This window comes from Cynara cardunculus, assembly GCF_001531365.2.
Source record: "Cynara cardunculus var. scolymus isolate 2C chromosome LG 1, CcrdV1, whole genome shotgun sequence".
Taxonomy (NCBI): Eukaryota; Viridiplantae; Streptophyta; class Magnoliopsida; order Asterales; family Asteraceae; genus Cynara; species Cynara cardunculus.
In genome coordinates, this window is record NC_037528.1 from 46343472 (window position 1) to 46356434 (window position 12963).

General features: G+C 34.3%; 1 protein-coding gene across 1 annotated transcript; it reads left to right on the top strand.

Annotated features, from left to right (window-relative positions):
• Positions 1 to 1716: 1716 nt before the first annotated feature.
• On the top strand, positions 1717 to 5588 carry LOC112512800 (aldose 1-epimerase). Its single transcript, XM_025118942.1, has 5 exons — positions 1717 to 2052; positions 2134 to 2183; positions 3631 to 3757; positions 4347 to 4451; positions 4855 to 5588. The coding sequence occupies exons 1-5, from the start codon at positions 1944 to 1946 to the stop codon at positions 5475 to 5477; spliced, it is 1014 nt and encodes a 337-aa protein (XP_024974710.1). The 5' UTR covers positions 1717 to 1943; the 3' UTR covers positions 5478 to 5588.
• The last annotated feature ends 7375 nt before the right edge of the window (positions 5589 to 12963 follow it).

Sequence of the window (12963 nt, forward strand, 5' to 3'; positions counted from 1 at the left end):
AAATTGTTTAGGGATGAACGGTTTTAAGAGTTTAAGAGTTTAAGAGTTTTTAAGAGTTTTAGTCAAATGCTTTATAATATAGTATATATATATATATATATATATATATATATATATATATATGGTTGGGTTCAGTGAGACCAAGAGTTTTTCGTGAGACACGTAAGACCAATTTATGTTCATTGATCAACTTTATAAGCTAATGACCTAATGGTCTAAAGTTACACGATGACAATTTTGCGATTATTGAGAAGTCTCGTGACAATTTTGTGATTATGAATTTTCAGATTGTAGATCTAATCCAAGGATTGAGAATTGGTCTCACGGGTCTCACGAAAAACCCTTGGTCTCACATGATTCCAAGTCTACAAACCTATATTAGCAATCAATGTCACCGTTCCTTATTGTTAATAAAGACTTTGATTTTAGGATCAGGGGTAGTTTCGTATTTTTCAAGTTTTTTTATTCGGTTACATAAATCATATCCCGATTTTTAAGCAAGTTAATTAGAGATGATATGGTTTTGAATATCTAGAATTAATGACGAGATATTTTCAGTTATTACGTAACCGTTTTTATATATAAAACTGGATTTGCAAAAACTGTTACGGATTAAATTATATGGATTGAAGTTTTGGTAATAAGTTCATATATGAAATTCAACTGATAAATAGACAATGGTTCTGCATGTTTACTGGTATTTCATACACAGATCATCTATGAACATAAATCCAATATCGAGAATTATATTGGTAATTTAATTGCATCCTCTTTCTTCTCTTCCACAGCTTCCATTCTCGATTTCAGCCTCCATTCTTAAAATGTTAAACCTTTGACGATGGCGTGACAAATGTTATTTGCTATTGTTGTGTTTAAACCTTTTAAATTATATGCGTATTTTGAATTTGTGGTATGACAAATGTTATTTACATGTGGTCTTGGAATGTTAAAAAAAATATTGATATCTTAGAATAAATAATTTAAGTATATTTTTGGTTGATTTGTTGTCATTTACAATCATTATATGATATAAGATAATATTGACCAACATTTACGGGTAATATGGTCATTTTAATAGTTTTGTCATGTTCTGTTCTATTCTAGTCATATCATGGGTTGGGTTGATTGGGGTGAGGACATTTGAACAACCCAACCCAATGCTTGCGATTTGGAAAAATCTTAATCCAACCCAAACCAAAGTGCAACCCAACCCAATCCGTACGGATACTGTAGTATATTAAAATATTCTTGTAACCTTGAATATGTTTCTCTACTCATAATCTTTTTTTCATCATCAACCATTTGATACAACTTACTCATATTTCTTATGTATATCACATTCAATTAATTTTCTCAATTTACATATATATATGTTCACAATTACTGAATGAGTTATATAGAGATATGAATAAATTGAAAATATGTGTATATGAAAAGCATATACATGATAGTGTAATTGTCTAATATATATATTAATAGAAATTCAACAATCATATTAAATCCAAGAAATAAAAAAATATCGGGTTCATCGGATTGGGTTGAGTTCAAATAATAGTAACTCAATATCAACCTAATACCTATAATTTGACAATTTTACAACTCGATTAGACATTGGATTACTTTAGGTTAAATTATTTCGCCTTCGATTGGATTGATAGGGTTTGTGGTTTTGAGCACCGGTTCAACCATAATTCAAACGATAATTTGTGGGCCAATCGGATCAAAAGGCGTCGGACGGTGTAAAGTCGGAATCCATAGTTACCGATTCCATCTATCACCAGAAGAAAACCTCTGATTCTTCCATCGATCCTACAATCCGATCTCCATAACTGCATTTGATTCATTCTACCCGAAACGCCCTCTAAATCCATCTTATTTTTCTCTATAAATTTTCATCTACGCACTTGCCATCATCCATCCATTCATTCCTTGAACCGTTACCAATGGCAGAACAAAAACCACAGCTCTTTGAACTCAACAATGGAAAAATGAAGGTTATCGTCTCCAACTATGGCTGCATCATCACTTCCTTGTTCGTTCCTGATAAAGATGGTATTTTTCTCCCCTTTCTTCTCGCTTTTCATTTCAAGTTCTGTAATCATCGATGACGTTTCGGATTTTGAATATTTGAAGGAAAATTGGGTGATGTTGTTCTTGGATTTGACTCTCTCGAACCCTATCTGGTGAGTTCCATGATAATTGACTGCGAAAGCAACATCATCTTCTTGTTTATCCAAATCAATTGTACTCTTTCTTTTTTCCTGATTAGGGTTTAACAAAACACGATTCGTCCTTACCACAAAAAAGGATATGATTCAATTTGATATTGAGGAACAGATTTTTTACTTCAAAACTGATATGAGTTCGTTTAGCATTTGGGAAAAATTTGATAGCTGCATTTGGGGTTTCATGATTGTAACAAGATCCATATCAATTCAAGCTTGGAGGCTCTGGATTTGAACCCAAATGTTCAAATGCAGAACCATTTTCTGGGAGTTGGAACTGTATATAAAAACAACTTATTGACTTATTTCGGTGTGGTACTGGTAATAAGTTGTTTTTGATAAGTTAATCCTTCCTGACTTATGAAAAACTGCTTATTATCAGTTTACAATTTTAACCCTGTTTTATTTAACTCCGATTTGATACCACATAAGTTAATAAACACTTTTACAAAAAAACGTAAGTTGTTTTAAATAAGCAATCCCAAACACCCCTTTATACCAGTGCCAAACCGGTAATAAGGAGTTTTTAATGAATTTAAACCCCTCTGACTTATAATAAGTTGATAAATGCTTTTGTAGAAAAACATAACTGGTTTCAAATAAGCAATCCCAAACACCCCCTAATAATTTAGGGGGTTCTTGGATGTGCCTTTAAGTTGATTATTGCAATTTGAAGCTGTAATAATCAATTTAGGGGCCATTTACCAAACGATTACCGGGTAAGCACTTAAGGGTAAGTGTCACCACTCTCACTATATTAGGTAAGATTCTCGGCCCTCAAAATAGCATAGTAGGCAATAATCTTATCCGGTAAGTGTTAACCTGGTATCAGTCACCACCCTCACTTATCGGGTCAGATTGTCGATCCTTGCCAGGGCTCATTCCGAGTAAAGATTCTCAGTTCTTGCCATGCTTACCCGGTTAGAGCTTGGTAAACGGCCCTTTAGTTTGCAACCTTATCCAAACACTCCATTAGTATGCAGTTTTGCACCACTTCTTTCCTTCTAGAAAGGCATATGTGCTCATTATATTCTATTTTGAATTTGATTTTCATGCCCGTCCCTTAGCATGTTAAATGTGAGATTTTGAACAGGGCCTCCAAATTTACATGTGTTTAGGGTCTTTTATCGACCTGTGTAAAACTATAGCCGAAATTATTTAGGTTCAAACCGTTAATTGTTTGGTTTTATGTTCAAATCATTAATGATTTAGGTTTAGTTTCAGATTGTTAATCGTTTTAGGTTTAGCCCATTTTTGTTTTTAACATATATTCTCTGTTATCTCATTTATTCAATGTAATCAAAAGTTTTAGATGTAGCAGAACCTCCAAAAAGATTGGAACGTCCCTGTTTCCTATATATATATATATATATATGCTGCATTTTTGTCATTTTTGTTTCATCAGAAAGGTGCTGCACCCTACTTTGGTTGCATTGTTGGAAGGGTTGCAAATAGGATTAAGGAGGGGAAGTTCACACTCAATGGGACGGAATATTCGTTGCCAATTAACAACGGTCCAAACAGTCTCCATGGTACGGGGTAACTGCCTTCTGTTTATATCTACGCATATAATTGTCGATAAGGGTCAAAAGATTTGGTTCTGTTTTTACTAAAGCTTCCCGAACCGTGAATAAGCACTTGATAAAGCAACCATGGTGATCAAGATATAGTTATATAAAGAGTGTGAATGGAGCTATGAAAAATTCAAGAATCGAAGGACCAACTAATATGAGTTACTTGGAGGAAAGTCATATAACTCAACAAAACCAAATCATGATCCAGAGCTTGTTGTTTGATGCATAAGAACTTAAGGGCCGTTTGACAGTTGCTGAATGGTTTAGTGCAGAATGATTAAGTGATCAGAATGACTAAGAGGCTTTCATGATATAGTGCAGAATGAAATATAATTGTTTACGATGAAATTAGTGCGCTTAATGGTTAAGAGAGTCCCATGATACAAAATCATTCAGAGGGTTTTAGAACCATTAAGAGGCAGACTTTTTATTACCAAACAAGATTAGATGTTGCCTCTTAATGGAACTGTTAAGAGGTAAACAAAGAATCCCTTCGTTATATTTCGATGCATTTAGCTGAATAGCTCTTCCTTTTTCTTATATGAAGGTGGGCTTAAAGGATTTGACAAGGTAGTTTGGGAAGTCGTTGAACATAAACAAGGCGACAATCCGTCAATAACCTTTAAGTATCGTGCTTGTGATGGGGAAGAAGGTATCCGTCTCTCTCTCACTATATATATATATATATATATCAAACAAGAACCACAAAAAGGTTGAAAACCGTTAGAACTTACCTTAAGCTATTGGTTCATACCATCTAAGGCTAGGATTTAAGTTATTGATCAACATATATTTGTTTCACGATGTTTACCTGTCTTTTTTGTTTTTACTGCACGTAAAAAAGTTTCACAATATGAAACAAAACCACCCGGGGGGTCCTCCAAGGAAACAACTTCTCTACCCTTTGAGGTACAGGTGACTTCGTATATCCCACCCCTCTGAGACCTTGCTTTCGGGCGGGATGTATTAGGCTTGTTGGTTTACTTTGGTTCATATATGTCTCTCCTCCAAGAAAAAAACGCATTTAATTTAACGATCAATGATGTTGGAATCAGGTTACCCCGGAGATCTTTCCGTCACTGCAACTTACACTCTTACTTCAGCAACTGCATTGAGGCTCGACATGGAAGCAGTTCCCGAGAATAAGCCAACACCCGTTAATTTAGCTCAACATACCTACTGGAATCTGGCAGGCCACAATTCTGGTTCCATTCTCGACCATTCAGCGCAGATTTGGGCAAAATACATCACTCCCGTGGATCAACACACAATCCCGACCGGCGAGATCAAACCCGTCGCAGGAACTCCATTCGACTTCACCAACGAGAAGAAAATCGGCACTTCTATCCACGAGGTTGGTTTAGGGTACGACCACAACTACGTGCTCGATTGTGGGGAAGAAAAATCAGGCTTGAAACGTGCTGTGAAACTGAAGGACCCATCGAGCTCAAGAGTTCTCAACTTGTGGACCAATGCCCCCGGAATGCAGTTTTATACGGCTAATTACGTAAAGGGGATAGTCGGGAAAGGCGGAGCCGTGTATGAAAAACACGGAGGAGTGTGTTTGGAGACGCAGGGGTTTCCGAATGCCGTCAACCAAGCGAATTTCCCGTCGGTTGTCGTTCAACCTGGCGGTAAGTATCTACATAGTATGCTGTACGAGTTCTCGGTCGAATAAGGCTTTATTTTTCTGTGTTAATTAGATTTCGCATAAGTTGGTGAACTCCGTGTGCTTGTTTCGAAATAATGTTTGGTTATGAAAACGCTTCTAAATTTTGAACTTATTTGATGTTCAAAGCGTTTGAGGTGTTTAGCGTATTTTGAGGATCCGGAAAAAGTTTGCTCCAATAGCTATGCTAAACTCTCTTCTAAAATTGGGCAAATTGTATGAAAAAGTAATGACAACGTACTTTAATTTGATTCCTATTTTGGGTAAGGTACTTTCAAAACTTTCATTTTGGTACCTATGATGTAAAATTTTAAATATTTAAGTACCTAGTAACAGGTTATCATGTTGATGTGGCGAGTGATATGGTATCCAACTCGGTATTATTTGCTGACGTGGTTAGTGACATAGATTTTTTTAATCTAAAATTAGTCTTTTTTAATCTAAAATTAGTCCTCAACTGGTTACCCAGGTACTTAAATGTTTAAAACTTTACATCTTAGGTACCAAAATAGAAGTTCTGAAAATACGTTACCTAAAATAGAAATCAAGTTAAAGTACATTATTTTTTCATGCACTTTGCCCTCTAAAATACTATTAGGGGTTGTTTGTTTACCTCTTAATAGTTCAATTAAGAGACAGTCTTTGAATCGTTAAGAGGTGAATTTTGTTTGGCAAAAAAAAAGTCTGTCTCTTAATGGTTCTAAAACCCTCTGAATGATTTTGTTTCCTAAGGCTCCCTTAACCATTCAGCGAAATTTTAAACAATTACCAAACAATTACATTTCATTTTGCATTATATCATGAGAGTCTTTTAATCATTCTGACCACTTACTCATTCTGCATCAAACCATTCAGCAATTGATAAAGAGCCCTTTAGCGCCTAAGTTTGGTATTTTGGTTGTGGAGCGGTTAAAATAGGGTCTAAGACCGTCCAGGGCCTAAAACCGTCCAAGATCTAAGACCGGTTAACACGAGGACCGATCATGATTTGAACCAACTAACTCGAGATGGGTTAACCCGACGAGATGTGTTATATAAGCCTTCAAGATTCAATATTAACAGAGGTGTATGTGTATCGTTATAAAAAAAAAGTTGAAAATGTCACGACCTTCGGTTTCAAGGTCTAATTTGTTATTTTACTACCTTATAATGCATTTATGTAAAACATTTGCATTTCAAAGGGCTGTTTGACAGTTGTTAAATGATTAGGTGCATGATGATTAAGAGGCTTTCATGATAGTATAAAATGAAATGTAATTGTTTAGTAACTGTTTAGAATGAAATTAGAATGTTGAATAATTAAGGGAGACCCAAGATATTAAATCGTTCATAGTATTTTTGAATCATTAAGAGGCAGACTTATTTTGCCAAACAAGATTCACCCTCTTAACGATTCAGATGTTGTCTATTAATAGAACTATTAAGAGGTAAACAAACAAGTCCTAATACATTTAAAAGTTATTAACAAAATCATTGATATTTTTCACAAAAATAATATATAACAAAAAAATAAAATTAAAACAATTTTAATATATTTAACTTTATGTATAGATGTGTATGATTACAATGTTGTTTGTTTACCTTTTAATAGTTTTATTAAGAGGTGAATTTTATTTGGCAAAAAAAAAAATGCATCTTAATGGTTCTAAAACTCTCCGAATGATTTTGTATCATGGCCTCCTTAACCATTAAGCGTCCTAATTACGTTGTAAATAATTACCAAACAATTATATTTTATTTTGCATTATATCATGAGAGCTTCTTAATCATTCTGCACTAAACCATTCAGCAACTGCCAAACAACCCCTACGTATTGACGTAGTTCTGCTAAAACATAAATGTTAGGATTTTTAATGAGGAATTATATCATTTTTTTATTTTCGATTTACAATAAAATTTTATTTCATGTCGTATCAGAGCTAGTTGTGTTGAATGATTAGATAAAAGAATCAAAAACGAAAAACATGTCAAACGAATTGAGAACCAATTAAAATGTAGGTGAAAGGTCATGTGAGAACGGAAATTATGATGAAAAACGTGAGAAAAGATCTGAACTCTTGATCACTTCTACTATGATGTTCACCCATGAATTGCGTTATAGAAGGAATTTATTATGTGCATCACGGTGCATGTAATTAATGTTGACATTCGATTACAATTGATCAAATGATGGAGATCTCTTCTTATACTTCTGACTGAAACTCAACCCTTAAAATATATTTAATTAATCAAATACTAAAATAAATATTATAAATATCTTATAATAATTACTTAAAATTAACTTTATTTCTCTCCATAAATTTCTTATTTTTATAGAATAAAATTGCAATAATATAACTATACATCTTTATTTTATTTTTAATTTAATTATGGAATCTTAAAAACTCAATTTTCAAATAAATTGATTTTTAAAACTCAGTAATATAGACAAACATTTGTTATATACTAAAAGGGTACTCAAACAATACAGCGAGATAGATCTCGATTTTAATGTTTAGTTTTTATTTATTTGTCTTTATCTATATAATATGATTTTATGTGGTTTTGAGAAAATGATAATGTTTTTATTTTTGAATGAAATATAAATTTGAAGATAACATACAAACTTGAAAATAAATAAATTAGTATTAAATTAACTATTTAATAATTCTTTTTTTGGTGTAACTTATTTAATTCAATTTTTTATTATAATTTAATAGCAAAGTAATTTATTTTTGGTTTAACAATATAATTTTTTATAAAGATAATAATTAAAAATTCGGTTAGAACTCAATGATTATTTTAATTATATTTTAGATAATCTATATTTAAAATGAATGTTTATCCTGTATTTGATTATGTTTATTTACAATTAGTTACACGAATTTAAAAATGAAGCTTTAATAAGTTGTACTTACGCAAAATTACTTGTAATTTTGAATTTTAAGTAATATGCATCAATAAACAATATTTCATAAAGATACATAATAAAATTAGTGATAAAATCTCTAAAATAGAGAATCAGTTAAAGTTGAATGTAATTATTATAGATGCTCTAAGATTTTTCATAAAGATACACATAACATTTGTTATTTAAATTCAAATAAAGGGGATGTTTGGTAGTTGATGAATGGTTTGGTGCAAAATGATTAAGTGGTCAGAATGATTAAAAGGCTCTCGTGATATAATGCAAAATAAAATAGAATTGTTTGATAATTGTTTACAATGAAATTAGGGCGCTGAATAGTTAAAGAAGACACAAGTTGCAAAATCATTCCGAGTATTTTAGAACCATTAAGAGACAACTAACCTTTTTTTTGCCAAACAAGATTCAGGGGCTGTTTGCCAGTTGTTGAATAATTTAGTGCATAATAGTTAAGTGGTCAGAATGATTAAGAGGGCCAGAATGGTTAAGTGCTGAATGAAATAATGTTGTTTGGTAACTGTTCTCTGAATGACAGTAAATTACCATTTTAACCCTCTGTGCATAACCCATAAAATTTCTGTTGGTTTCTTGGAAAATCAAATACCATGGGGTATAACTAGGCTTGATAATCAATAACAATGGGTATAAGTTTCCTGAAATTTATGTTTGTTTCCTGGTATTTCAAGATCTGTTGTTTCAACATACAATATAACAATGGGGCAGAATAATACCTGAAGCGAGGAAAATGATGGAGGCGACTGGCGACGAGCGGCGATGTGCAGCGACGACGAGAGGCCACGACGACGGCCTTGGAAGAAGCCGACGTGAGACCTGCTGGAAGAAGAAGACCGACCGACGATCGTAGGGTGGGGGTGGCGATTTGCAGACCGGCGACGAGAGGGTGGGGGGAGGGGCTTTGAAGACCGGAGACGGGAGGGTGGGGGGAGTAGGGATGGTGATTTGCCCCGACCCGGTGGGGAACCCGGTTCACCCGACCCGAACATGGTCGGGGATTTCTCGCTAAAACGGGTCCCGGGGCCGGGGATCCCCGGTAGACTCAAAGCGGGGACGGAGAATGTTACTCAAAACGGGGTCGGAGTCGGGGCCGGGGATCCCCGGTATAACCAAACTAAAGCATACTTTTTACCGGGGATTGACCGGGGTTTACCGGGTTTTGACCAGGGATTGCTAGAATTTGACCGGGGACGAGATGATAATCCCCGTACCCGCCCGGGACCGGGGCCGGGGACGGGGGACGATATTACAAACTGGGGGCGGAGCCGAGGATTACAAAACCCGCCCCATCCCCGCCCCGTTGCCATGCCTAGGGGGGAGGGGTGTGAGCGACGTGTGAGGAAAGCTTGGGAGAGAGGACAAAGTTGGAAAAAAGAACAATATCAATGGTTTAGAGAAGCCCCAGATGCAAAGTGGTTAAGAGGGGTAGTGTAACCATTAAGAGCCTCTTTTTTTTTTTGCCAAACAACCTTGACCTCTTACCGATTAAGAGGTTGGCTCTTAATGTAACCATTAGGAGCCAAACAAACAACCCCTCACATCTTAACGATTCAGCGACTGCCTCTTAATGGAATATTAAGAGGTAAACAAACAACCCCAAAGTCTAGACCAGATATGAAACATTGGGTTCAAGCCTGGTTAAATCGGTTCGAACCATTGGATTCACATGAAAGACCAGACCGGGTTTTTTCTTTCCCTTTTATCGAAACTTCGCATGGAGAACAAGAACGATGTGTTCTCAAAACGTTTTTTATAAAGGAAAAGAGAGGGAAAGTAAAATAACTCGTGTTTTCGAAACTCTTTTAGAAGAGAAAAGAAATGAAATAAATCATAAATTTCTCCAAATGTGGGAGGAAACGGACCAAAAAGAAAAGAAAGAAATTAAAACACATTAAAAAGATTATTAAAATTACAAAACTATCCCAATCTTTAATAATAAAGAACATATTTTTAAAGGGTATATTTGTAAAAATATATATTTTCTTTCCTTTCTTTTTATTGAAGAACATGATTTTTTTTATTTCTTCCATTTTCCATTATTATTATTTTCCATGACTTCAGGATTGTTTGTTTATCTCTTAATAGTTTCATTAAGAGACAAACTCTAAATCGTTTAGAGGTGAATCTTGTTTGGTAAAAAAGTCTGTCTGTTAATGGTTCTTAAATCATGAGAATGATTTTATATCCTGGGGCACCCTTAACCATTCAACACCCTGATTTTATTGTAAACAATTACCAAACAATTATATTTCATTTTGCACTGTAACAAATTTTTTAACGATTCTGTACCAAAACATTGCCTAAGGGGGTGTTTGGGATTACTTATTTTAGGTGCTTTTTGACTTATTTCAGTCTGACACTGGTGATAAGTTAAATGCTAGCTAGTGTTTGGATGAAAAAAATAAAACTGCTTATACTGGTGCCAAACCGGTAATAAGCAGTTTTTAATAAGTTAATTCTTCCTGACTTATGAAAAACTGCTTATTACCAGTTTACCATTTTAACCCTGTTTTATTAGTGTTTGATAATTATTAATCTTATTTATATAAATTTTTGTCAAAGATGTTATTATAAATGATGAAAATTAAATTTTTACATGTTAAAAAATCAAATAAGTTAATAAACAATCCCAAACACTCTCATAAGTCAATAATATGGAAGACTGTCTTTTTTGGTAATTTTACATATATAAACAAAATTTATCAAACACTAAAAAATAACTTATCAGCTTATTACCTTTTGGTACCGCTATAAGCTAATCCAAACGTTTTTTACAAAAGTCTGGTTTAATGCCTCACTGGTTGTGTATCCGCGCAATACGGCGGAGAGCCGTGAATTTTAACGATTTTTAAGTTTCACTGGTTTTATTAGAAAAGATTTAACGATGATATAAATTACACTTGGTCTTTACATATTAACACAATTTGAATAAATAATAGTTATGGTTCCAATTACAGTTTATCGATGAAAAAAATTGTATGACAGTTTAAAATCTAATATATTTAAAATCTAACATATTTAAACGACTCCACAAATATATTCGATTTACACCAAGAGCAAATAATCAAGAGAGTGAGACCGAGAGTTTTAGAGCAATTAACTGAGAGATGATTGAGAGAACTTTTAATAACTCATGAATATCAATTTAAATCTCACATTGGGAGATGAGAAGAAGACATAGATGTACGAGAAGGTGAATACATGAGTAAAAGATGTCAAAAATATCTTTGGAACATGAAAAGAAAAAGTAATAATGTATATTGGTAATTTGTACTATAACACTAAATACATAAAGTATTAATACTTAATGCATTATGAGTTATTTTTAAGACTTTATGCATAAATATATAATACTTTGTACATTAAAAATTATTTTTAAAACTTTTAAAAACTCTAATTTATAAAATAATATAGATAAATTAACATACACTCTTGCAAAAAAAAAAAAAAACATAAGTTATTTTATTTTAAGGAAAAGTCCAAAAAAACCAAATGGACTTTACTGTTTGGAACGATTAAGTCCTTGGACAATTTTTTGGAGCAAATAAACCATTGGACATTTTAAAACATGTTAAACAAATCCTTAGACTTTTTAGAATTTGTTAAATAGATCCTTATATGTTTAAAATGTAACATGTGACCTGAAGAGTAGGTAAACTCAAATTAAAATAAAAACCCTAATATCCTAAAAATGATGACTCCCATCTCACTCATCGTCTCCCTCTCGTCTCCACACCACCGTCGCTGCTTAACACCCTGATGCCACCGTCTCCCTCTCGCCGGTCCCTGCTGCACCACCCCTGTTGCCGCGCACACCACCCCTGTAGTAGCCGTACTACTGCACCACCCCTGTTGCCGCTCGCCACCGCACCCAACCCTGTCTCCGCTCGTCGCCACCGCACCCAGCCCTGTCTCCGCTCGTCGCCACCGCACCCAGCCTTGTCTCCGCTCGTCGCCACCGCACCCAGCGCTGTCTCCGCTCGTCGCCATACACCACCGTCCCATCGCCGGTCGTTGCTGTTGAACCGTCTCTATCGCCGATCCCGCTGCAGTTTGATCTAATCAGGTTTGTTCCAACATTGTCGATTTCAGTTGTTTAGTTGTTTACTTAGTGATCATCTCATCTTGAAATCAAGTTTATGCTTAATTGTGAGTCAAATTCTTGAATTTCGTTTACTGTTTAATTGTGTTGAATTGGTCAAATTCTTGAATTAGCTTGGTCTAATGGCATTTAGTTGTTTTTGTAACACCCTCATTTTCATCAAGAGAGATGTTACGTAATCTGAATCATTTTCTTAATAAATACACCAAAGTAATGGCTAAATTAAGACCATTTAAACTATTACAGCGGAAATCTTTGAATCATCAAAGTTTTAACTTAAGTTCAAACCCACCTTCACTTGGGGTTAAGTTACAAAAGATCATTACAGCGCAACTTAGACAAAAGACTAAAATGAGATAATAATAGGCAACACTCTAAGCATGTCCTTTGCCTTTGTCCGTTCTCGAACTACCTGGGCCTGAGATGCATACTATAGTCAGCTTATAAAGCTTAGTGAGTTCATGGTTTTCGTG

What these genes read in the sequence shown, in the direction of transcription:
- LOC112512800 (XM_025118942.1), top strand. Translation starts at nt 1,944, where the DNA reads ATGGCAGAACAAAAACCACAGCTCTTTGAACTCAACAATGGAAAAATG. An exon ending in GTTCGTTCCTGATAAAGATG is followed by an intron (nt 2,053 to 2,133) that starts GTATTTTTCTCC and finishes GAATATTTGAAG; the next exon opens with GAAAATTGGGTGATGTTGTT. An exon ending in CGGTCCAAACAGTCTCCATG is followed by an intron (nt 3,758 to 4,346) that starts GTACGGGGTAAC and finishes TCTTATATGAAG; the next exon opens with GTGGGCTTAAAGGATTTGAC.